The sequence below is a fragment of the Felis catus genome, chromosome A2 (genome assembly GCF_018350175.1).
Source record: "Felis catus isolate Fca126 chromosome A2, F.catus_Fca126_mat1.0, whole genome shotgun sequence".
NCBI classification, from domain to species: Eukaryota; Metazoa; Chordata; class Mammalia; order Carnivora; family Felidae; genus Felis; species Felis catus.
The window spans coordinates 14002632-14027595 of record NC_058369.1 but is presented as its reverse complement, the minus strand read 5'-3'; the positions used below and the strand labels follow the sequence as shown (position 1 = coordinate 14027595).

The following is a 24964-nucleotide window of genomic DNA, read 5'->3' as shown; positions in this document are numbered from 1 at the left end:
TGGAGCCTGTTTCCGATTCTGTGTCTCCCTCTCTCTCTGCCCCTCCCCCGTTCATGCTCTGTCTCTCTCTGTCCCAAAAATAAATAAATGTTGAAAAAAAAATTTTTTTTAAATAAACACTAAACACACACACACACACACACACACACACACACAATCCCAGTTCCCAGAGTCAGGGCATCCCAACCTTCTCTGCCAATAGTCTGCCAGGGGTCCCAGACGGCTGTCATACAGCCAGCCACCAGCCCCTGAGCCCTGCCCAGGAAGAGCTGGGAGGGCTTCACGGAAGAGGGGGCATCAGAGCCCAGACTTGAAGGATGGAAGAAGGAGCCCAAGTGTCTTTTTTTTTTTTTAATGTTTATTTATTTCTTTTTGAGAGTGAGAGAGAGAGAGAGAGAGAGAGACCGAGCGTGAGTGGGGGAGGGGCAGAGAGAGGAGACACAGAATCCAAAGCAGGCTCCGGGCTCCGAGCTGTCAGCCCAGCGTCGGGTTCAAACTCGTGAACTGTGACATCCTGACCTGAGCCGAAAGTCTGCCGCTCAACCGACTGAGGCCGCCCAGGCGCCCCCGAAGGATGGAAGAAGGTATTTGGGGCCAGGGGGAGCAGTGGGTGCAAAGACTCGGAAGGACACGTAGAGAAAGTTATTCTGTAATGTGAGGCCGTGTGTGGTGTGCATGAGAGAAGGAGCCACTGCCGGACGGGGGATCTCAGGGTTGGCGAGATCCAGGAGGAAGGAACACGAACCCAGACTGCTCGTCCCTGGGCCCCTGTTGTTTGATCTGCAGGCTGGGACATCCTCAGGACCTCTGCCTTTGCCGTTCCCCCTGCCCGGAATGCCCTTCCCCGCATCTCCCCGTGGCCTGGCCATGAACAAGGCCACGTGTGTCCAAGTCTCAGCCCCCGTGCCCAGCCTGTGGCAGGGGCCTGGTTTCCATGTGCTCTTGTCTCAGCTGCATGAGGCGCACGCAAGCCCACAGGCCCCGCCGGAGTTTGTGGTTTTCCCAAGAATTCCAGTGCCGGCCGGGAGCGGCCCCCAGGTGTGCTGGACGCCAAGGAAAACAGGAGGTGAGCTCATGGCCCGGCCGCAGGCAGCAGGCAAGGTGGGCACTGTCAGGGCACAGGCTTCGCTAGAAATGCCCAGGTTGGGGCTGACTGTTCCCACCCAGCCTCCCCACCAGGCCCGCTCCTCCTCCCTCACCCTCTGTGGCTCCCTATTGCCCTTGAGGACAGCCGGAGCTCCACGCCACTGGCACTGCATCTCCTGAGCCCCAACATCTCTCCACCCTGAGATCATTCCTGGTAACAGACCAGACTCCTCTCTGTCTCGGAATCTTCACATATTCTGTTCTACCTGGAATGCCTACCACCATTTTATTTATTTATTTATTTATTTTGCCTGGCCATGTTCTCCTCACCTTCCTGGTCCCAGTTTAGCATTTCCTCCTCCTCTGAGAAGCCTACCCAGATTCCCCCACACACCGGGCTGGGTCCAGCACCTTGTTGGAGCTCCCACTGCTCTCCGTGTATCCCCATCACAGCTCTGGCCCCTTTGGGTGATTATGCAAGCGGCCTCCCCACCAACGTGGGCTCCCCTAGAGGAAGGGGCCCCCTCTGGCTTGTTCGTCCTGTGTCAAGAGTCCAGCGCAGGACGTGACACACGGTAGGTGTTCAATGTGTGTTTGTGGAGTAAGTCGATGTGTCTGAAACGCCCCCCTCCCCAAGCCACACGTGCTTCACTATGTCAGAACTGTCTTCACTTCGCTCTGCTGATCTGAGTCCTTCTTTTCCTTTAGCCTTCCCTTCCACCTCCTCCGGGAAGCCCTTAGTGACTTCTCTGGAACCTCTCTGATTTCACCCTTGCCCCTTGCGGTGGCCTTGGGCTAGCCACTTCCCCTCTCTGGGCCTCAGCGTTCTGATCCATACGACAGAGGCTTTGAGCACTTGGAAAGCGGGTGGAGAGGGTTAACTCCAGAAAGTCAAAGTGTTTTGTAGCTCAGGAGCGAGGCTGAGCTGGGAGGGGACGATTTTCCTGATTAGAAGTAATTTTTATTTTTATTACAGGCTGTTCCCACAGCAGCTGGAGCGGAGCTCGGAAGGTATGGCGAAGTCTCCGCAAACAGAAGTCCTGGCCACCCCCCTCAGACCTCCTCCAGCTGGAGCCCTTTAACTTGCGCACTCCTCTGCTGGGGATGGAAACAGGCACAGAGAGATGTCATTTGCCTCATTTTGAAGCAAGTGAAGACGGAGTGGAGGGCCAGTCGGCCTGACTGAAAGCAGAGTCGGGGGTGGGGGTCCTAACTTTTAGCGTCTCTTGACTGGTTCCCCAGCTGTGAGCTGAGGGGAGCCGCCGTGCGGATTGCTTCGTACTCAGTTAGGTCCCAATCTTGGCATACAGCAGGCACTCAATAGAGAAGTGAGAGAGAGGGCTGGAGGGTGGTCCCCCTGGACTCCCTGCCCTATCGACCCCTACCCCGGCTCCCCGTGACTCAGTTTCCCCGCCGTGTCCGGGTTCAGCAACACCGGGCGGGGCCTCGAACGCAGAGGCCAGCGCCATCTGTTTACCTTGCGGCTGGACGCTGGGCAGGGCCGCGGGTGGGCCGTCCCCGGAGCCGGCTGAGCCGCCGGGATAAATACGCCCCGCGGGCCTCGTGGGCAGCAGAGAGCGAGCTGCAGTCCAGCTCCCCGCCGCCGCCATGGTTCCTGCCGCCGCCTGCGTTCTCCTGCTCACCCTGGCAGCCCTCGGTGCGTCGGGCCAGGGCCAGATACAGATAGGTAAGCCGCCCCGTCCCCCACGCGTGGCCTCGACCCCCAACCGTACCGGAGGACCCGTGAGGCCTGGGGTCGCGGCTTCTTGGGGGCTCAGGGACTGCTCATCGGGGCATGCAGGTCGGAGAAACCAGGCAGCAGGGCGGACGCTCAAGGAATGAGGGAGTCCCAGGGCCCTGCCGCGGTAAGGTCTGGTGTGGCGGGGGTCCCCAAACCCCGACGCCCCACCAGCGCCCCCTGTCGGCGCAGGTGCAGATCTGGGCCCGCAGATGCTTCGGGAACTTCAGGAAACCAACGCGGCTCTGCAGGATGTGCGGGAGCTGTTGCGGCAGCAGGTGCGGACCGGGGTGGGGGGGGGGGGGGGGACGGGGAGTGCGGAGGAGGGGAGTGAGGCCTGGAAGAGGAGGAGAGGCAGGGGGATGGGAGAAGGAGGTGCCGGTGGAGATGGAGAGGATCGTGGGTACCAAGGTCCAGGGAGGAAGTTGCAGAAAAGAGGGAGAAGGGAGTCCCAGGGGTAGAAGGTTCCGCGGGAGATGACAGGGGTGTGGGGGGGGGGGGGGGGGAGGGAGTCCCAAGGAAGGAAGAGAGGTGCTGGGAGGATAGGGAGTCCGAGGGGGTGGAGGGAGGGTCCGAGGGGAGTGGGTGGGTCTGTGGGAAGGGAGTCTGGGGGAGGGGAGAGGAGACTCAAGGGAGGAAAAGAGGGATGGGGCCTCGCTGACTACACCCCGTCTCCCCCTGCACCGCAGGTCAAGGAGATCACGTTTCTGAAAAACACAGTGATGGAGTGTGACGCGTGCGGTGAGCACAGCTGGGGCGGCAGAGGCGCGGCAGGCGGGGAGATCGAGAAGCGTTGGGGAGACAAAGACGGAGACAGCGAAGGAAAGACCGGGAGGAAAAGGGACAGGAAGAGACGGAGGCTGCCAGATGGAGAGACTGGATGAGGGATGGAGAGAGACGCACAAGGAGGGGGAGACAGAGACTATGGGAAGGGAGAGGGGGACACACGAAAAGAAGCAGAGGCCGTGCGAGAGATGGAGGGAGATGCAGAGACGCTCTGGGAGAAGCAGAAAACTGACGCGCGCGGAGATGCAGAGACTGGAAAAGCCTAGCGGGCTCGGAGCGGGGTCCGGGGCGGGGTCGCAGAAAGCCCGGGATCTCGCCACGCCCCCAGGGGCGGCCCTCCAGGAAGGGGCGCGCTCCTGATAGACTCCGCCCCCGGGGCTGGGCCCTGACCAGCCCCACTTCACCACCCGCAGGGATGCAGCCGGCGCGCACCCCAGGTCTGAGCGTGCGGCCCCTCTCCCAGTGCGCGCCCGGCTTCTGCTACCCAGGCGTGGTTTGCACTCAGACGGCAAGCGGCGCGCGCTGTGGACCTTGCCCCGCGGGCTTCACTGGCAATGGCTCGCACTGTGTCGACGTCAACGAGGTGCGCCCGTCCCCCACCCCGCCGACGACCCCCCTATAACACCGGTCCCTACAACTACCGACCTCCCCAACGATTTCTTCCTCGGCTGAAAGTGCTCACCCGGAGGCCCTCTTCACCTCCGGGGGCGCCCGTCCGGACGACCCCCTTGACGCCGGGGCGGGGGGGGGGCACTCATCCAGACCACTTCCCTTACCACCAGTGACGCCGGTCCCGCCAACCCCCTCCGTAGCCAGTGACGGCCGCCCCGACCACTCTCCTACAGCCGAGAGTGGTCCGCCCCAAAGGCCCCCCTCACCTCCGGGGCTCGGAAGCCCCAACGACCCTTCAACCACCGCGAGGAGCCCGCTCGGACGACCCTCCCACGGCCGGGCACGCACGCCTCGAAGGCCACTTCCCCCCTCTGCTGGGGACGCCCGCCCTCACAATTCCTTCCCCCGCCCTTGAGCACCCAGCCCTTCGGCTCCCAGGAACAGCCCCTCTCTCCGCCAGGTCGCTCCCCTGCCCCCATCAAGGCGAAGTCGCTTGATAATGAGCTCTGGGATAATGGCCTTTGCCCCACAAGCCCCCCCCCAAGTGCTGGCTAATGGCCCTTGAATTTTCTAAGTTCAAGCCCCCCAAATCTTGAGGCGCCGCTCTCGACGGGGCTCTCCTCCTGCGTCCTCTGACCCTCCGTGGCCTTTCCTCCCCCAGTGCAACGCCCATCCCTGCTTCCCGCGCGTCCGCTGCATCAACACTAGCCCCGGCTTCCGCTGCGAGGCTTGCCCGCCCGGGTTCAGCGGCCCGGCCCACGAGGGCGTGGGGCTGGCCTTCGCCAAAGCCAACAAGCAGGTGAGGGCCGTGGAGGGGTGGGCTTCATCAGGGAAATGGTCCGCTAGCCTTGCGGCTAATTTCCTGCCTGGCTTCAGTGGGAAGGGGTGGAGCCCGGGGCCCGGGGGCCCGGGGGATGGACAGAGGAAGGGTCCTCATCAAGATGGTGGAGGTTGGGGGAGGAATGTAGGTAGGGGAGAGGTAGGATGCAGAGGAGACGTGAACCGGCTGGGAGGTATGAGGGTTTTCTGCGCAGGGGCGGTGACCTCTGCGCTCCCTGCCATCCAGGTTTGCACGGACATTAACGAGTGTGAGACCGGACAGCACAACTGCGTCCCCAACTCCGTGTGCGTCAATACCCGGGTAAGGCACGGTAGGAGCGGGGAAGGATCGAGACACTGGGGGAGGGTGAGAAGTGGCAGGCAGCCCGAGCTCACTGCCCGCGCGGCCCGGGCCCAGGGCTCCTTCCAGTGCGGCCCTTGCCAGCCCGGCTTCGTGGGCGACCAGGCATCTGGCTGCCGTCGGCGCTCACAGCGCTTCTGCCCCGACGGCACGCCCAGCCCGTGCCACGAGAAGGCCGACTGCATCCTGGAACGCGATGGCTCGAGGTCGTGCGTGGTGAGTGCGGGCGAGCAGAAACGACCTTGGCATGGGGTACGAGGGGGTGGGGTGGGTGGCGAACACGCCGGGCCACCTACTCACCACCCCACCCGCAGTGCGCCGTTGGCTGGGCCGGCAACGGCCTCGTCTGCGGCCGAGACACGGATTTGGACGGCTTCCCCGACGAGAAGCTGCGCTGCCCGGAACGCCAGTGCCGCAAGGTGGGCGGGGTCTGAAGGGCCCGAACGCGCGGTGGTGGGCGGGGCTCCCTAGCCACGCTCCTCACGCCGGCCGTGCCCTCCCCCCAGGACAACTGCGTGACGGTGCCCAACTCAGGGCAAGAGGACGTGGATCGCGACGGCATCGGAGACGCCTGCGACCCGGATGCCGACGGGGACGGGGTCCTCAACGAGCAGGTGGGGCCAAACGTCGAGGCCTAGGTTAGGCAAGGTGGGGCTGTGGCTTGGGTGAGGGAAGTGGCCTCAGAGGATGTGGACTGGGGGGGGGGGGGTCCAGGAAGGATGACCGCTGCTCTGCGGAGGAGGCGGGGCCTCGGAGCTGGTCTGGTCTGGGCAGTGACATTTGCCCCTCCAGGCCTGACCGGCCCCTCCCTTCCCCCCGGTAATCGGCCCTCTCCCCCAGGACAACTGTAAACTGGTGCGCAACCCAGACCAGCGCAATGCGGACGGCGATAAGTGGGGTGATGCGTGCGACAACTGCCGGTCCCAGAAGAACGATGACCAAAAGGACACAGATCAGGACGGCAAAGGCGACGCCTGCGACGACGACATCGACGGCGACCGTGAGAGCAGCAGAAGGGAGGGGGGGAGGGAAGGGCAAGCCCCGAGGGGCGCGGCTTGCCTGAGGGCGGAGCTCGGCTAGTCTTTGAAGCTGCTGCGGGTGAGCTCGCTCCAGGGCTCCAGGGACCACGGACTGTGCTCCTGCGGGCAGAAAAATAAGGCTGGGACACGACGCGAAGGGGAAGCGGCAGGAACATTTGGAGGAGGGGAGGGGGGCCCTGTGTCAGATGCTGCAAGGAGTAAGTAGTTGAACAGAGACGTGAGCCTGCCGTTTAGGGCCAGGGAGGTGCCAGGCTTACACCTGGGGCAGACGCTCAGCGTGGTGCATTCCCAGGGCCAGCGGAGGGTCCGGCTGAGCTTCCTCTGTGAGTGAGAGCCAGTCCCCTCACCCGCCGTCCATCAAGTCTCTGAGGCTTGGGCCGATGCCCTACTTGATTTAACTTTGTAGCGCTGGGAGCCCCGAGAGGCGCACGACTGTGTCCCAGGCTAGCCCCCGGTTTGCTGCTGCCTTGCGGAAGTTAGCCTGGTCCCGCCCCCAACCTGGGATCCTGTGCTGTCCCCTGCTTCTCGCAGGGATCCGAAATACGGTGGACAACTGCCCAAGGGTGCCGAACTCAGACCAGAAGGACAGCGATGGTGATGGTGTAGGGGATGCCTGTGACAACTGCCCCCAGAAGAGCAACGCAGACCAGGTGAGCGCCGGAGGCACCCCAGCTGGGTCAGATCCCTGAGGTGAGCTCCAGACTAGTTAAGGAGACTGAAGCGTGGTCTAAGCATGGTTCCGTGGGGTCAGGAGGACCTTGGTTCTGGAACTCGGGGTCGGTGGGAGGCTTCTGAATTCCTCTGCCTTGATTTCGGACTCCTGCATCCACCTTCCCTAGAGTGATGTGGACCACGACTTTGTGGGAGACGCTTGCGACAGCGACCAAGACCAGTAAGGAGGCCATCTGGGGTGGGGGTGGGGACTGAGGGTGGGCGACCCCGACGCAGCCCTCTGGGAAATCTCACTGTCTCTCTGTCCCACCCACCAATTCTAGGGATGGGGATGGGCACCAGGACTCACGGGACAACTGCCCTACAGTACCAAATAGTGCCCAGCAGGATTCAGATCACGATGGCCAGGGTGACGCCTGCGACGAGGATGATGACAACGACGGGGTCCCTGACAGTCGGGACAACTGCCGCCTGGTGCCCAACCCAAATCAGGAAGATGTAGACCGTAAGGGCAGGGGGCAGGGCCTGTGGTGGGTTAGAGGCTGTTGTGGAGACCTTGGCACGTATGGGAGGGGCTGGGACGTGGTATGGGCGGGACCTATAGCAGATGTGGGCGTGACCAGGCCCTGGGCGGGGCTGGCGCTGACTCCACCACGGGGGTCTCTCAGGGGACGGAGTGGGCGACGTGTGCCAGGGCGACTTCGACGCGGACAAAGTGGTGGACAAGATCGATGTGTGTCCGGAGAACGCCGAGGTCACCCTCACTGACTTCCGGGCCTTCCAGACGGTCGTGCTGGACCCCGAAGGCGACGCTCAGATAGATCCCAACTGGGTGGTGCTCAACCAGGTGGGGACAGGGCCCCGCGGAAGGTGGTGGGGTTGGGTCCTCAGCTGGGGGCGGGGGAACCGAGGACCCATGCGGCCGACCTGAGGCCCTTCTTCCTTTGACCCCATCAGGGTATGGAGATCGTGCAGACGATGAACAGCGACCCTGGCCTGGCTGTGGGTGAGACACGGAGAGGGGTCCAGGCCGTACAGCTAGCCGAATAGGGGGCGGGGCCAGGGGCGGGTCTGAAGTTAGGAAAGGCGGAGCCAGGTTGAGTCTGGGCTCTGGGGTCCAACGGTTCTGGACTCTGAAGGAGCGTGACCCAAGGCATGTCACAGGCCCAGGGATGTGGTCGTGGCTGGACTCGGCCGGTAGGGATGGGGCGGGTATATGGGTGGGGATCTGGGCCTAGGGGCAAGTTGGACTCCAGAGGGGCGGGGCCGGGGGGGAGGCAGGGCCCCAATGGGGAGAGCCCCACTGCTCCCTTCTCTTCCCCAGGTTACACGGCCTTCAATGGCGTGGACTTTGAAGGCACGTTCCACGTGAACACGGTCACGGATGACGACTACGCAGGCTTCATCTTTGGCTACCAGGACAGCTCCAGCTTTTATGTGGTTATGTGGAAGCAGATGGAACAGACGTACTGGCAGGCGAATCCTTTCCGTGCAGTGGCTGAACCCGGCATTCAGCTCAAGGTGTCCGCGGCCCTGCCTGACCTCCCTCAGTCCCTGAGCTCTCTAGGAGGCCCCAAATCCTCCCAAGGTCTCCCAAAGCCTTTACAGCCCCCTAGCGTCATCCTGTGGACCTTAGAGTCCTTTCAGCACCCCCTGGATTCCTACAGGCCCTCAAACACTCCCCTAGGGCCCCCAAACTTCCTTTGGGCCCCGAAACCTCACGGAGCCCTAAACTTCCCCTCGGGTTCCAAATCCTCCGGCAGAACCCCTAGACCCCAGTAAGTCACTGAAACCCTCCAGCAAATTCCCCAAATCCTGCAGAGCCCAGTTTATCCCATGGACACCCAAAACTTTCTATGGGTCACTAAGTCATCTCGCAGACCCTTCCAAATCCTCTCAGACTCCAAACCTGTCCACGGACTCCCAAATCCTCACGTGAGCTCCCAGACCATCCCTGCCCCCCCCCCCCCCATACCCAACCCGCAAATCTCCACGTGGCCCCCAAGAAGGCTTCCTTGCAGGTATCCCATCCAGGCACCCGAGAGCCTCCCACCACTGCCAAAACCTGTCCCACCAGGCAGGGTTCTGCAGGGCTCCGATAGCCTGTGCAGTCTCTGACTCTGTTCCCCTGTCCCTGGGCATGGCAGGCTGTGAAGTCCTCCACAGGCCCCGGGGAGCAGCTGCGGAATGCACTCTGGCACACGGGGGACACAGCGTCGCAGGTGCGGCTGCTGTGGAAGGACCCCCGCAACGTGGGCTGGAAGGACAAGACGTCCTACCGCTGGTTCCTGCAGCACCGGCCTCAAGTGGGCTACATCAGGTGGGGACCTCGCCCCTTGCCAGTGGACCAGAAGTCCCTTGCTCTGTCCTGGCTCCTGGAGGTTCAGGGGACCTCGGTACCCTTACCTGTAGAATGGGAATGATACGGGCAGGTAGAATTAACTGTGTTTGGCTCTGGGACATGACACTTCTCCTAGGACGCAGGACACAGCAGGTCCTCAGACGGTGGGGTCCTAGTTGTTTCTCAGTCCCCACTGCACTGCCAGGAAGTCCATCCTGTCACGCAGGGAAGCTGAGGCTCAGGTCAGAAGCCCCACCTGCCCTGAGAGTGGCCCAGGCAGGGGGCGGGGGGACACAAGGCCTCCACTCCCAGAGAGGAGGGGACTCGTCTTCCAGGGCAGACGCCAAGGCCTCAGAGGGGAGGGCCTAGCCCAGGGCCCCACCTCGCTGTCCCATCCTCCCCCCAGAGTGCGGTTCTACGAGGGCCCCGAGCTGGTGGCTGACAGCAACGTGGTCCTGGACACGACCATGAGGGGTGGCCGCCTGGGGGTCTTTTGCTTCTCCCAAGAGAACATCATCTGGGCCAATCTGCGTTACCGCTGCAATGGTGAGGGGAGAGCCCTGCTTGGGGGGCGGGGGTGGGAGTCCATCCTGCCCAGCCTCACCCCCTCTCACTCGCTGGCCCTTTCTCCACAGACACCATCCCTGAGGACTACGAGACTCAGAGGCTGCTGCAGGCCTAGGGACGGGCGTGGGGACCCACTGCTGGAAGAAGGTCACCCCCAGGGCTGCCCTCAGCACGCCAAGCAGGGAGCTCAGTGCCCGGCTCCGAGGGGTGGCTGGACTGGGGGAGGGAAGGCTGAGGGGCTCAGAGAGGACAAAATAAAGTGTGTGCGGTGGAGTGGCTGGCTGTGGTCTCTGCTTCAGGGAGATCGTGGGGTGAGGCCAGGAAAGGCTGGGCCGGGGACCCCAGACCTGCTAATGACTACCCGTCCCCTTGCCCCGAGTGGCTGGGGACCAGCGGCCTGACTAGGAGTGTCCAGCACTGACTGGGGAGGCCCCGGGCCTGCCACTGCATCCTACCCACTTGAGGTCACAGGGCTGGATCCCCACCACTGAGTGCCTGCCCCCAGGATCCTGGGGTCCCTCCCCTTCCAGGCAATAGGCCCAACTAGCTGGCTAGGGGTGGGGGTGAGGGGCTCACACCTGGGTGTCCACGTTCGTGTGTGTGTGTGTGTGTGTGTGTGTGTGTGGCGGGGGGCCCGTGTGTGGCTCCCACTTGATATACCTACTGGCCCACGTTCCATCCCCAGTGTAGGGGAAGGGGCAGGAAAAAAGGAGAGGAGGCAGGGACGAAAACATTGGATTTTTATTATGTTTCATTACAAAGGATGCAAAGGTACAAAGACAAAAGCGTCCACGCCAGAGAGGATGGGCAGGGGCCGGCCGAGTGCGCCCTGAGCCGCCCGCCCCCACCCACCGTGGGCACCCAACCCACGGCCCACGGACATCCACAGCAGAGTGTACATGCTGGGGGCAGGGGCAGAGCCAGCCTGGGGACAGAGGGAAACAGGTGGAGCAGGGCTTGGACCGGCAGGTTTGCATATATCAGTGGTGCCGCCCAGCCCCTTGGGGGGCAGTTTCCTATGGGGGGGGGCACAGCGGGGCCAGTGGACCTTGGCTGCCAAAGCCCTCCCTCTCAGGGACTGGTGGCAAAGGCCACAGCTGTGTCCACTTGTCCCGAGTGGACAAGAGGTCAGAAGTGATGGGCTAGGATGGGCTGGGCACTGATTGGCCCCAGAGTCCAGAGCCCTGCGAGATGGGGGCAACACCACGCCCTGCATGTGCCACATGTCCCTGGCATCTTGGGACGGGGTGTTGAGGGCTGGCCAAGAGGGCAGGTGGAAAGAACTATTTGGAGCCAGCATCACTCTGATGTCCAGACCTTAGCCCCCACCCTGTCGGGGAGGACCCTGAGGCCCGAGACCCATGGGTCTGAGTCAGTGACAAGAGGGAAACTGAGGCCCAGGTCACAAGGGTCTTTTTCTCACCGCCGCCCCACCCCCACCCCCACCCCCCGCCAATGCCTTTGAAGAGTATCCCGGCGCCCAGGCCTGGGGATACAGGTTACCCCATCTCCCTCTCCTGGGAGTGGCCACTTTGGAGAGAATGTGTCTGTGGCCAGTTGCCTGTGGCTAAGGGTTATGAAAGGGCACTGAGCCCCACCCAACCAGGAACCTTGGAGGCCAAAGGCCAAGAGAAACCAAGGAGAGTCAGCTCAGGCTGAGATGGTAGGGCAGGGCCTGATGGAGGAGTGTACCAGGAACCCCTAGTCACACACTGTGAGACCCCCAGAAGGTGGAGGCACAGGTTCCAAGGAGAACGGGAGCAGAAACAGACCTAGCTGCCCACTCACCCCGGGCAGGCCTCCAGCAGTGGGGGGAGGCACACAGTCCTCCCCACAGTTCTGCAAGCCAAGTGGGAAGGGCTCAGGGGGCCACAGCTCCCTCTCCTGGAGCATCACCTGCAGGGGTGATGGGTCAAGACCAGGGGCACCGGATACCCTTGACCTTGTGGCCCCCCTACCCTACCCCCACAACGAGAGCCTCTGTGGCCTCTACCTACAGGTCCATCAGAACCCAGTGAGGGTGGTGGGTGCAGGTGCTGCTTTGTCAGGACTGGGGGTGGGGAGTGGAGGGCTCCCCAATAACCGCCAGGCCTTACCACACCCAGACTGTACCTAGGAGTGGGGATGCTTTCTTTGGAAATGCAGAAAACCCAGAATCCAGATGGGGCTGGGAGTTTGGAAGGATGCTTGGTCATGAACCAGCTCAGGGTCGGCTGAGATGTGGAGGTCTGGGGAGGGGGCGCGTTCCCATGTGTCCTCGGCTGCCCTGGGGGCCCCTCTAAGGATAGTCCCTCATGGGGGCTCATTGGGCCCAGGATGCTGGACGGTGGGGAAGGCAGTCTCTACTGCTTGAGCCCCGCTCAGCCCCCCAAAGACCCGGCGCCTGCTCCCATCCTGACCGGGCCACAGCTAGCACTTGGCATACGGCTCAAAAACTGGACACCCACCGCTGGACACACGGATGGACACAGAGCCTCTCACCCTCCGTGTGGGGTCTCAGAGTGTTCGAGGTCCATTCTCATCTGCCCCACTATGACACACGGGCCTCACCACAGGGCCCACTCGGCTAGGCATCCTCCGGGGAGCTCAGCCGCCCAAAGAAATCATGCCAAACACACAGACATCAGAACCCTCCTTTCCCAGCCCCCCCAAACCCACAAGTAGACAAGAGCAGAAAGAGGCTGCAAAGGCCAGCCTGAGTGTCTCGGGACCCCTGCGCTCAGTGCACACCCTTGGGGCAGGCAGGTGGCTCAGAAGCCAGCAGGGAGGTCTGGGTGGAGGTGCTGCTGGGGAAAGGCCCCAAACACACACGGCTGCCCTCCCCTTAGGCCTTGCTAGTCCCAGGGAGTCCTATGGACAGCAATGGCAGGGGGGACTGGACCCACCACAATTAGGGCTCCTTCTCTGGCTTATCCCCCACAGGAGAGTGTAGACAGTTTTTGGATACTGTCAGCTGTGGCCCCTAAATTTTGCTAAAGGGTCAACTTGCCCCCTGAGCTTTCCACTGAGGGTTTCAGGGCCTCTTGCCCCAAGGGGCCGCCCCAGCCCACCCCCACCGCTTCCTGCCCAGAAGTATGTCAGAAGGAAGCAGGGCATGTGAGGAGAATGGTGGGGGTGGGGGTGGGGGGAATGCGGGATGCCCCCGAAGAGTGCTGCCTGTTTTCTCCCTGGTAAGGACATAGTGGGGAAGGAGGTTGGCATGGGTACCTGTGACAGGGAACACGATCCCGACAAGACCCCTTCTCCTCCCCCACATCAGCCCTGGACACTGTGTGTGGGGGGTGACTGTGATGGGTGGTGGCATAAACCCTCTTCTCTGAAGGACACAGAGAGGGGCTGATCCCGGGCTCTACTTTGGCCCACAAGCCTCTGTGGGGGTAATAAACTCATTGCCCTGGGGGCTTGGAGGACAGAGGGTAAACTGAGGCAGGTGGGAACACACTGTTCGGTTTGTGTTCCTGGGGCAGAAATTCGCACAGCTGTAGGGGACTGAAATCAGGAGCACTCAGGGGGCAGCAGTGGGGGGACAGACAGGCCTAGCCTCTGACTTCATGTGGGCTGAGCATCCAGGCCTGTCCAGAACGAGCGAGCGAGGACATAGGCGGCGGGGTCTATATACAATATTCAGGGGCCCCGGCCCACCCCTCACGGCGCAGCTCGCCTGAAATCACAGTATTTTCACATCACAAGTTAAAGGGCTGGTTCCCTTAGGCTGTCCTGTTTCAGGAAGTCTTGGCAATTCAAGAATATTTAGTAGAGAAGCAATATTTAAGAAATAAACAAAATCCCCTGTTGCAGACCTCAGGAGGCCTGCCCAGGCCCAGGCCGGGGTATTAACCCTTTGAGGACACAGGGATGCCTGGCCACTGGCTCCTGGCTGGGACCCCCTCCCTGGGAAAACTGCACCTATGCCCCTCATGAGCCGAAGTGGCCATGTAAATACAATGTCGCCTGTGCCCCTGGCCAAGAGGATGCTGGAAACAGGCTGCAGGGGTGGACACCCTCCCTCTCCTGCCCATCTGCACTGAGAACTGGGTGCCGGGCAGACAGGAAATACGGGCTGACGAGGCTCCCACATGGGGTCCACGATGCCTTGTTTGAAAATTGCATCCAGGAAGGTTTATAATTTTATTAAGGCCATTTTTTAAAAAGTTCTACATACAAGTCTAATGGTAATCAAACTCTTCTATGTACATGTAGTTTTCTTAAAAAAAAAAAAAAAAAAAAAAAAAAAAAAAGTCTCACTCTTTGCTCCCAGCCCCTACCTCAGTAAGAGGCTGGGCCCTTGACCTGGACAGACTAACCCCGGACTAACCCCGTGTCCCTTAGCCCAGACGAGGGTATCAGGGGCCAAACGACTGAGGAGGGGGCCTTCTTACACCTGTGGCAGCCCAGTCACTTGGCCACGTGCTAACAGCCCGGCCCAGGAACAAGAGAGATGGATGTCATTAGATCAAATCTGGCTCCCACGGACAGAGGCGAGGGCTCTTGAGACCCAGAGGCAGTGGCTGCGACGCCACAGAGAAGAATCACACCGAGCAGAAGGTGCGGGCCCGGCCTGCAGGCCAAGGAGCCAGCAAGAGCTCAGGATGCGGCTTCGGAGGGACTGCAACAGAAGTTCCTATTTCAGAGCAGCTGACGGAAAACAAAGACAGCCCCGTCACCCCTCCCGGGGCCTGGAGGGTACAGGGACAGCCCCCGGCACGGTGGCCGAGCCCTGATGGTCACCACGGCCTCCGGAGGCACTTCAAGAGGCACCTGGAAACCTCCCGCTACGACAACACTGCTCTTTGCCCCCCGAATCCAGCCCTGCCGGGAGGAACCATGAAAGGGGTAGCTGAAGGGGACGAATGTCAGCTGGCTCTCGGGGTGGGGGGCAAGAGGACAGCCTCATCTTGGGGATGTCAGGACAGAGGGGCTGCAGTTGCCACCAGTCTCGGGGTCTGGGACTAGTCCTCCCTGAAGACCAGCGGGCACCTTGAGGATGGCCAGGCAGAGCTGGGTCTCGGAGAGACCCTTAATAAAAGCCGTGGCTCCCTCCTGGAATTCTGCCTCTCACGTGGCTGGAGCGGAGGCACCTCTAGCCACCTCAAGCTTCTGCCAGAGAGCCTACCAGGCCCAATCCGCCCTCACTCAGCCCTTCCGTTTTGAGATAATGTGGGCCTTAGCTAAAACGGCCAGAGACACAGCTCAGATCCGGGCAGGCAGCAGACTGCTTCCAGTTAGCTTAAAAAATATATAACATGGGATTTCTGGAATAAAAACATGCTCTCAGGCAAGTATTGGATCAAAAGAGTCAGCTACTTGTCTACAACCAAAGTGTAAATACAAACCAAAAGAAACAAACAAACAATAACACAACAAAAAATGCCCTGGCCGCCCCCTCCCCACCCCATTCTTTAAATAACAGTGACAGTGACCAAGGTACAGAGAAGAAAAGATGAAAACAGGTTGAGAGATGAAAACAACCCCCAGAAACAACCCCTGCCTCCACATGCATCCCCTGGAAGGCCCTTTCGTCCTGGCCGGGGGCTTCACTTTCAGGGCAAAGGCGGCCACAGAGGGACCTGGCTGGGGGTGGGCAAAGCGGGAGCAAGGGCCCCAGGAAGATTTAGCTGCTTTGCATGCTCTGTTCACACCTTTTATATTCTACCTCCATGGGATGGATTCTAGCATTCTCTGAATGTGCTCAGAAATATAAAAGACAGCAGTCAAAATAGTGTTTATTTCGCTTTGTGTCTGCCCCTCTCTCTGGTGCCTTCTCCCCTTGGCAGGGTGGGGCTGGCTCTCTACCTAACCTCGGGCTGGGGGTGGCGGGCAGGTCAGGGGACCAGGAACGAAGGAAGGCAGTGAGAGCTGGACAACAGTCGGAAAATGCACCTCAGCCCACCGCCGCCGTGGACCACAGCGCCCCCTCCAGGCCGGCGGCCCTCCCCAACACGCTTTCCGCATTTTACAGGGGGACGGCTCATGGCCCAGGGTGGGGGGCGAGAGAGCACGCGCAGGGAGGCTCCGCGGGGGTGACACGCGGCCTCCCAAGGGAGGTGGACAGCTGGGGGGCGGGCGGGTGGGCAGGGGGCGCTTGGCGGCATTGCAAGCTCAGAATCACAAGCTCGGCCGTTTGCGAAGGACGGAGCGCGGCCGTCCCTGGGCTCAGGGAGACGCCGTCGGGACCACTGACCGGCGGGGTGATGGAGCCGGGGGCTGGGCGGCGATGTGCCGGGTGTGCAGCTCACAGACGGTCCATCCGGAAGGTGTCCTCGGTGGCCGGGTCGGCCAGGACCATGTCGGGGTCGTTGAGCATGTGCAGTCCATCCAGGGTCAGGGGGTCAATCTTGAGTTCGTCCAGGGGGAACTGGTTGTCCGAGTCGAAGCTGACATCACCGACCCCGGCCAGTGTGCTGGTCAGTTCTTTAGAGAGGCTGGGAGGGGACTCTCCCGTCACTGGAGCCGGGGGTGGGGGGGGAGTGGGGGGGACACAGGACAAACAAGTCTCAGCGTGGCCCTGGCTCTCTGACCCCACGCCCTGTGCCTCCGCGGCCCCTGTCAATGCTCAGGGAAGAGGGGCTTGGGCCACACCAGGGGTGCTTACGTGGGGGGTTGCCCTCTAGGGGACACTGGCAACGTCTAGGGACATTTTTACTTGTCATGACTAGAGAAGAGGGAATGCTACTGGCATCAGGTGGGTGGAGCCCAGGGATGCTGCTCAGCACAGGATGGTCCCACCACCCCAGAGAAAGATCTAGCCCCTCGTTATCAGCAGTGCCAAGGCTGGGAAGCCCTGAGCTAAGAGCCAGGTCAAATGTTTAGTGTGACCTGGCAGGAGCAGGGGCCTTTCCTGCTCTGCCAGGAGGTCTCCTCCATGTACGCCACAGAGAAGCAAACCGGGGTGTGTGTGCACGTGTGCATCAGGGACCCTCCCTGTGGGTTGGGGGGATGTCTGAGTTCTCCCCAGAGAGACCCGGATTCAAACCTAGGCTCTCTCCTCTACTTGCAATGAGACCTTAGGCCTTAGTTTCCCAGTCTGAGACAGGGGTATAAAAGTCCTTCTGGGCTGTTGTGGCCATCACAGGAACCTGATCCTTCTTTCGAGTCTGAAGCTTCCACCCCCAGAGCATCTCCTGCAGACCACTGCTCACACCCCTGGGGTAGGGAGGAAGCACTAGGCCTCTAGGGGTCCTGGCCACGGACTTCTCCGTCCTGGAGATGTCAGTGGGACCACCAGGGGGTGTCACCCTCAATCCTGAGACAGTCCTGGCTTATAAGGAAATTGCTTCTTTCTTCAATAAAACCCACAATCTACAGGGTGGAGCAGAGGCAGCAAAGGGTCTGGGTTCTATGCCACGTGGAGCAGGGACTTACTCACGTGTGCTATGCATGTCCCTAGGAGCCTGGGCACTGTGCTCGTTGGGATGCTCATTGCTGTGTGGCCTGCCGCATGTATGTTGGCTGCATGTGACAAGCCCTGCCGTGCAGGGCCCACCCCCTAGTCACCTGCAATCCCACTATTCTCAGCTAATGGGGTTCAGGGACCTGGGGAGCAGATGCGGGGCCGGGTGAGTGAGTGGCTCTGTCCTGTTCTTGCTCTGAGCATGGGACACTGGAAGCCTGGTTCAGGGTCCGGCGTGTGTCCCCCTGGCCTGTCCCACAACCCGGCAACGAGTCAAAGTTGGTGGGGTCTGGCCTCCTTTGGCCCAGTCCTGTCACGACTCATCGTGCAGGGCGGGGGCGCCGTCTCTCCCGGGGATGAGGCCTCTCGCAGCTGCCGGGCCCCCCACTCTGCCCAAGATCCCCGCCCGGGATGCCACACACGTGGCCTCACCTGTGAGGATGATGTTGGGGATGCTGCTATGGCTGGGGTAGCCAAGCTGCTGTGTGTCTGGCAGGCTCCCGTGGCTGCCCGTGAGGCCCATCATGGCCGCCTGCGAGTAGTTGAGCGTCGAGCCCGGGCTGTACAGGCTGCTGGAGCTGATGGCGTTCTCCATCATGTTGAACTGCTCCAGCTGCCAGGGGAAGCACACAGGCGTGAGGCCGGCCCTGCTGAGCCCCTGGCTATTGCCGGCTGGCCTGCCCTGTGGCAGCCGGGACCACCTCCTCTGCAAGACGCCCAGCACCCACGCTCAGACACTCGGGGATGCTGAGCATGAGATTCTATGCCCAGGGTCTCCCCCTCCGCCCTCTCTGCACCTGCCGAGGCCTGCCTGCACACGGCCCCCTCAGGGCTCACTGGATGGATGGATGGATGGATGGAAGGAGGGACGGGTGCGTGACCTGCTCCAGGAAGCGGCCAACCCTTCTCATGCCCACACGCCCCAGACCCTGGCCTCCACGCGGAGCCAGCTCTACCTCCCGGCAAACCCACATGCACGGCCCACGCTGAGGCACCGATGCTACAGCCACTGCCTGTCCCTGCCAGTGTTCACCGCCCACCCTTCCTCCCCCCTCTGCTGTTGGCCTCATTCTGTGGGCCAGGCACAGATGCCTGGGGAGGCAAAGCCAAGCCACCCCTTCCAAGGCCTGGAGACAGGAGGGAGCCTTAAGAGCGAAGCTCACGCCCGAGGGGCGGGCGGGGTCCGGGTAAGCGTCCGGGTAAGCTGTGGGCGCTGTGACCCGGGCACCCGCTCACCTGGTGGGACAGAGCATTGGCCTGCCTGGCCGCCATCTGCTGCTCATAGTACGAGTCCCCAAACACGCTGCCCAAGGTGGAGGAGTGCTGCAGACAGAAGAGAGGCCTGCTGTCATCACGGTCCCCAAGACCAGGTCGGGGGCTTGCTGGGGCTCAGGCTGGTTGTGCCCACAGGGAGGCCCCTGGAACTTCCCGGAGGATGCTCACGATAAAGAAGGCTGAGCATCTACCTCAGGCCTCTTGGGAAAGCCCACAACTTCCAGGATGGAGGGGTGCCTGGCTCACTCTGAGCAAGGTGCTCCCCGATCTCAGGATGTTTCTTTCCGCCACCTGCTCCTGGGGGGCCTCAGTACCCCAATAGCCCCCAAAGAGCCATCCCCCATCTCCTCTACTTGAACCCAGGAATGGGTGACCTGGTTTCCATCAGATGGAAGACGGGGGGGCCACAGGGATTGGGAACCCCGCCTGAAGGGTTCCAGAGTAAAATATGTGACCGGGGCCAAGGCAGTAGGTGCTCTGAATTTCAGGATGAGAAGCGTACTTGGCGAACCGTGTCAGGCCCCCAGGGAGACATGGGACATGGTAGCAGGCCATACATATGGACAGGACAGGCGCACAGAGCCAGATGCTGGCCAAGCGAACATAAGACAGGCACACAGAAAGCCCCGTCTACCTATCTGTCCATGGCTGCCTGCCTGGGGGACCCGAGGACCCAGGGGTGGGCAGGCAGCCCAACTCCCATTCTTCCACGGCTAGCCGGGAGACAGGTCTGCTCCCAGCAGAAGAGCAGGGGACTGGGGACCCTCAGAGGCAAAAGAGATACCAGAAACAAGAGCTTGGAGCCCCTGCTTATTCCTATGATGCCAGAGAGAGCAGGATGGAGACCGGTGGGACATGGACGGGAGGAGGGACAGCCAGTGCATCGTGGCCAGACCTCACATGAGGCACCAGGCCGCAGGAAACAGATCCCCAGCCCGGACACAAGTCTGTTTCCTCCTTGGTCAGTGGGCTGAGAGCAGAAAGAAAAACGGCCAATGTGGCAAAAATGCCACCTTTGCCCTAAATATAGCCAGCTTCAGGTTTGGAAAAGGGGGCTGCGAGGTTGTGGATGGGTTTCCCCATAGAAGAAGCAGCAGGTCTCTTCTGGGGTACCTGTTTCCATCCCCGTGGCTTTGGACTCAAAGAGGCCCAACACAAGCAGGGGACCCAGGCTAAGGTTTCGTTTGTGAGGCTGCCATCAGAGTTTGCCAGAAAGGTCTGCTCAGGATGGAAGGGAGGAGCACAGCACACAGTACCAAAGGCCAGCTGCCTAAGGCCCGAGGTGCAGCCAGACAGACACAATGTCCACTCGAGGCCGGGGAGGTGAGGGGAGGCCCCGGCCCATGGGGCCACTGAGTGCAACCTAGGGATCCAGGTGCAGCATGAAGCCAGGCCTGGCGCCGCCCACCCAGCATGGTCTGCCCCCTAGTGGGCCTCTTGGCCATGTCAGGCCCATGTCTGGCTCGGTCCAGGTAACGTGACAGCCCTGACCTCACAGCCACTTGAGCGGCCCACCTCCCTTGCCAGCACCCAGCGGATGGATGGACAGACCAACACACAGACACGGGCTTCACAAGACGGCAACACGCTTTCTGCCGAGGATGGACCAACCCGCCTCGGTCTAGGCAAATCTCTACTGAGAAATCTGCTCCACCCCCGAATTCCTCTCCTGCCTCCTGTACAAAAAGAGACATTATTCAAGGACCAGCCTCAGGAATAGGCCCCACTCGCCATTTCCCCTGCCTGGACCAGCTTCTCCCCTCCCTCGGCATCCCATGACGCCACGTGACCAGACTAGACACTTCTCGGGAGCCACCAGGGCTCAGAACCGGTGTCGATGTATCCAGAGCCCACAGATACCAAACTGACCTGTGGCCTGCCCTGAGCTCACTGATGCCCTCCCCACCTGCCTATGGAGCAGGAAGCTGCACACAGATGGTCCCAGCAGGACCCAGGCCACTGTTGGGTGGCGGAGGAAGGATCCTAGGAGAGCTCCTCCTACAGCAGATGGAACCATGAGAACAGCCTTTCCTGAACAGGACACCTGCCATCTCAACACACAGGGCCCCATGTGGGCGTACTTCTGAGAGCTGGGGAAATGGGGACAGCGGGCCACACGTCCCCCGGACCAGGGAACTCAACACTGTTCTCGCATGGTCCTGCCTGGTGAGACAGCTCTTCTCCTTCTTTAGGAGGGGAGGAAAATCCTTTCTCTTTTGTGCCCTGGACCAAAAATGAGGCTTCAGGGCCTCGGGCACTGCTAAGAGGCTCCTAGGAGCTTCTCAGCTTGGTGACATTTTGGGGACGGCGTGGCGGGGTCCTGAGGAGGCTCTACAGCCTGGAAATTTCGGGCCCTGATGTCAGCTCTGTGGGCACCTCTTCTCTGGTGGAATGTTGCAGACAGAATTTGGTTATAAGCTGAGAGCTGTGCTAAGGGGACTCCTGAGGAACCCAGATGGGGGTATGTTGCATGTATGTGTGTCACAGGTTGGGGTCCAACCGCGTTGGGGAAAAAACCCAAATCTGATGGATGTGGTCGAGTCCCGCCTGTTGCCTGGGGCAAGCCGCAGTCTCCTCATCTGTGAGATGGGGACATGGACCCCACTCAGAGAAGCTTCCTGTGAGGACACACCCTTCTGTGAGGCAGAGGGAGAAGAGTCTGAGGAGTCAGAGCCCCAGTCACAGGCCGGCCACCGCCTCAGCTGTGCCCCAGAGCAGGTGGAGCCCTCCTCCACTCTGGGGAGCCTCGGGTGGGCAGGCCCGCGTGGGGATGTGTGCACAGGCTGTGGGACCCCGGGGTGACCCTGGCAAGAAGCCTGGGGGTGTGGCCAACTCCGAGGTCACGAAGGCAGGCGAGGAGCCCACCGCCTCCAGCTCGGGCTCCGCACCGGCCACAAAGACACGGCGGGAACGTGGCAGCTCCTGAGCCGGGCCTGGTGGGGCGGCGCCTTCTCCTCCCCGCCCCAGCGGAGTGGACGAGATGGGATGGAGCGAGGCACAGATGGTGGGGGACGCGGGGGGGGAGGGGGCGCGAAGCAACGCTGGGGCGCGGGGTGCCGGGAGGGGGGAGGCGGTGTCCCTTACTTGCGGGGAGCTCCCGGGGGAGAAGCCTTGATTGGAGACAGGTGAGGTGGGAGACTGGTTAGCCGGGGAGCCGGCACTAGTGCGGTACTGCTGCAGAGCCGGCGCCTGCGACGACAGACAGGTCAGGACGCGCGAGGGGCCCCGGGCCTGGCTTCCTGGGACTGGCCGTTCCCCGCCGAGCATCCCCCCGAAGACCCCCCGCCCAGCGGGTGAGCACGGTACCAGGAGCACCTGCAAGTGGTGCGGGTCCCTGAGCCCTGTCGGAGCCCGGGGCCTTTCGGGCACATGTCTCCAAACCCAGCTCCCGGAGGCTGGGGGGGGGGGGGGCGGGGCGTGGTCAGAGAACCCAGCTTCACGGAATCGCGCCGGAGGACCGTGGTGGGGGGGGCGGAGGGGTCCACCTTAGCTTGGCAGGCTTCAGAGCACCCACACGAACACACACCCGCACCCACATACCCACGTGTGCACACAGCCATACCTGTGTACACACAGACACACCCACACGCACGTGGGCAACACAAGGCCCAGGGCCGGGCAGGCAGCCGCCGCCTTCTGCTGCCGACTCTGGGCAACAGCACATCCTGCCCACCTCGAGGGGTGGTGGGACCGACAAACAAGGCCATGCGGGGCACACCGCAAGACGTCCGGTACCCGGCAGTCACTACACCGGCACCGCTTGGGACGAGCCTGATGCATTTGCTGTCCAGAGACCTCCCAGGGGCGGCCACCTCCTCACCTGAAGGACAGAGGGCCTTAGCTTCTCACCAGGGGCAGGACGGGCTGGGGCAGGACCTGGATTTAGCCCCTGCTCTGGTCCCAGTCCACCCAGGACCTGCTGTGTGCCTCTGGGCAAGCTCCCTGACTTCTCTGGGCCTGTTGTTCACTGAGGCCCGGCTGACCAGCCCAGGGCCCCATAAATGCTCGGTCTCCTCCATTTCCTCAGTGGTCTGTTCTGAGTAGTCTGGAATAGGGGTTGAGCCTGGGAGGGGCACCGGGGTACAATAGGCAAGGTATCAGTGTGGGAGGCGCCAGCACGGTCACTCGGCAATGACCGGTTCGGGCCTTCTCAGAGTTGGAAAGAGGAAACTGTCCAGAGGGATGTTCTCCTTGCTCACTGGAGGCTGCACGAACTCAAGAAAGAGGCAACCAGAGCCCTTGCCCCCAAGGGGCGCAAGGCAACAGAGAGCCCTGGGGGTGGAGGGGTAACATCTGTGCACCTGGCCCAGACATCCCTGCCTCCGTTGTCTGCCCAGCTCAAAAGTGAGGCATCACCGCTGGAGGGCGTCAGGGAATGAGGTACTCCAAGCAGGCTCTGCCATCAGAGCTGCCCCCACACCAGCCATGTTTCTGACAAAGAAAAGGCTTGTGCGCATTCTTGTCCGGGGGACCCCTGGGGTTTGCCCTCTGAGGGGTCAGAGCAGCTTGGAAACAGGTCTCTCTTCACCTACCCCACCCAGCTCAGGGGGCCTAGTCTCTGCAGAGCACATCATGTTTTGATGACACTTATCTTGGGGTTGGCAGCCAAGGGCTGAGTGGAGAGGGCTTGCTGTACCCTAAACGTAGTCCCCACTGCTCTAAATATGGTCAAAGATAGCCGAGACCACTCCCTCCCCACCAGGGCAACCAAGGTGAAAGTCTGAACACTCGAGAAGGTTTGGGGGTGCAGAGGTCAAAATCAAGCACCCATTACCCTGAGCCCAGGTCCAGGCAAAGGGTCCCATGGTCTGAGCTGTAGGACCCCAGGCCCCAAGCAGGGAGTCCCATGGTCTAAATTGCACGTCTCTGGCCCAGGGCACTGTGCTGCATGAACCACAGGGCTGGATTCATCCCTTCTCCTCCAAGTTCAACTCTGTCCTCCTAAGTCCCAGCAGTCTGTTCCCCAGGCCCTGAGAGTTCTGTGTCCTCCCTGCCTCCAAGGGAGCCGTTTTTGGATGGGAAGGGTTGAAGTACTGGGCATCAAAGGGTATGGGAGAGGCTTTGCAGTCAGACACAGTATAGTCCATCTTGGGTGAAGTTTGGGACAAATGATCCCTGCTTGTGTCTCAGCTTCCCCATCGGTACAAGGGATGACAACCTTGGCCCGGCAGTGCTTGCTTCAGCCCTGACCCCTGGCCAAGCTGGTCTTGAGGGGGAGCCTTGAGGAGGCTTCAGCCAGACACACCTGAGTCTTTGGGTCTTGGGAGCCCAATGAGGGTCTCCCACAGCCCCTGGGATCCATGAGCCACCCCCCCACCCTCCCGAGCCAGGCCCCACACGATCCCATCTTAGGCTTACCGAGGTGATGTCGATCCCCATTGGCGGCTGGCCCGGGTTCTCTGGGGGGGACTGGGGGAGAGAGGACGGTACCGTGACCGCGAGCGGGGGCAGCTGGGGCCCCCGCGTCAGGCTGGCGCTTGGCATCAGGGGGCCACCTGGGGGGAGGCCGACGGGCACCTGTGGGGGTGGCGGGGGCGGCTGCTGCTGGGACGCAGGTGGTGGTGGTGGAGGGGGCTGTGGCTGTGGCGGTGGTGGCTGCTGGGAGCCCGCCTGGGTGAAGAAGGCGTAGGGCAGCTGCTGCTCCAGAGACAGGGCATCCATGGCCACAGCCTGGGGGAAGAGGAGGGCGTCACGTGGGAGGCCACTGGGCAGAAGAGGCCAGACTATGAGTACCTGGTCCCCAGGGGGGGCCCCATGGCCTGGCATGCTCAGCAAAGATGTTATGGATAAACAAAGAGACATCCAGACCTTGGACCCCCTAGAGAGGACAGGCCTTTCCCAGGACCACAGAGGGTTAGGCTGCACCTGGACAGGACCTGGGCTTCTAATCCAGCTGTTTGTGCCCTGCACCCAAGGAGCCTTTCCTTTGCCACACGCTGAGCGGCGGGCACTACCTTCCATACCCGCTCAGGCTCAGGGCTCCACGCTCCGGCAACCCAGCAGGCAGCCTGTGCCTAGACCACTCTGGGTGATGGAGATGGTGGTGTGGCCACTCAGTAATGATCAGCTCAGGCCTTCTTGGAGTGGAAAGAGAAATTTTTCCTGGTTAGAGGGAAGTTTTCAACATTTGTGAGTCTATATGGACAGTTCCTGGGGCAGGCTGGGGCTCCTGCCCTCTCAGGGAGGTTGGATGTGACCAGGAGCTCCAGGATATAACAGAACAGAAGGCCCAGCCTCTAATAAGTGGCAGTTACATGAACAAAAACCAGTTTCCAGA

General features: G+C 61.6%; 2 protein-coding genes across 12 annotated transcripts in view; one reads left to right on the top strand and one right to left on the bottom strand.

Annotated features, from left to right (window-relative positions):
• The first annotated feature begins 2113 nt into the window (after window positions 1–2113).
• Window positions 2114–10295, top strand: COMP (cartilage oligomeric matrix protein). Its single transcript, XM_003982085.5, has 19 exons — window positions 2114–2773; window positions 3017–3102; window positions 3514–3565; window positions 4024–4193; window positions 4884–5021; window positions 5289–5363; window positions 5460–5618; window positions 5717–5821; window positions 5909–6016; window positions 6243–6402; window positions 6974–7092; window positions 7282–7334; window positions 7438–7619; window positions 7783–7961; window positions 8072–8120; window positions 8439–8635; window positions 9262–9434; window positions 9862–10001; window positions 10091–10295. Exons 1-19 carry the CDS (start codon window positions 2695–2697, stop codon window positions 10135–10137), a joined length of 2271 nt encoding a protein of 756 aa, XP_003982134.1. The 5' UTR covers window positions 2114–2694; the 3' UTR covers window positions 10138–10295.
• Window positions 10296–10745: 450 nt separating this feature from the next.
• The window catches only part of CRTC1 (CREB regulated transcription coactivator 1), a 76159-nt gene continuing 61940 nt past the window's right edge, over window positions 10746–24964 (bottom strand). For 3 of the 11 annotated variants that reach the window (XM_045048678.1, XM_023247614.2, XM_023247619.2), the window contains 5 exons: window positions 24046–24357; window positions 21772–21876; window positions 18649–18735; window positions 17845–18025; window positions 10746–16466 (listed from right to left, as the gene is read on the bottom strand). In XM_045048678.1, the coding sequence (XP_044904613.1) occupies window positions 16255–16466; window positions 17845–18025; window positions 18649–18735; window positions 21772–21876; window positions 24046–24357 (897 nt within the window). In that variant the 3' untranslated portion in view covers window positions 10746–16254. The remainder of the gene's footprint in view (window positions 16467–17844; window positions 18026–18648; window positions 18736–21771; window positions 21877–24045; window positions 24358–24964) is intronic. The other 8 variants (XM_023247633.2, XM_023247651.2, XM_023247627.2 and 5 more) reach the window with 6 other exon arrangements.

What these genes read in the sequence shown, in the direction of transcription:
- COMP (XM_003982085.5), top strand. Translation starts at nt 2,695, where the DNA reads ATGGTTCCTGCCGCCGCCTGCGTTCTCCTGCTCACCCTGGCAGCCCTC. An exon ending in CCGTGTGCGTCAATACCCGG is followed by an intron (nt 5,364 to 5,459) that starts GTAAGGCACGGT and finishes GCCCGGGCCCAG; the next exon opens with GGCTCCTTCCAGTGCGGCCC. An exon ending in AAATCAGGAAGATGTAGACC is followed by an intron (nt 7,620 to 7,782) that starts GTAAGGGCAGGG and finishes GGGGTCTCTCAG; the next exon opens with GGGACGGAGTGGGCGACGTG.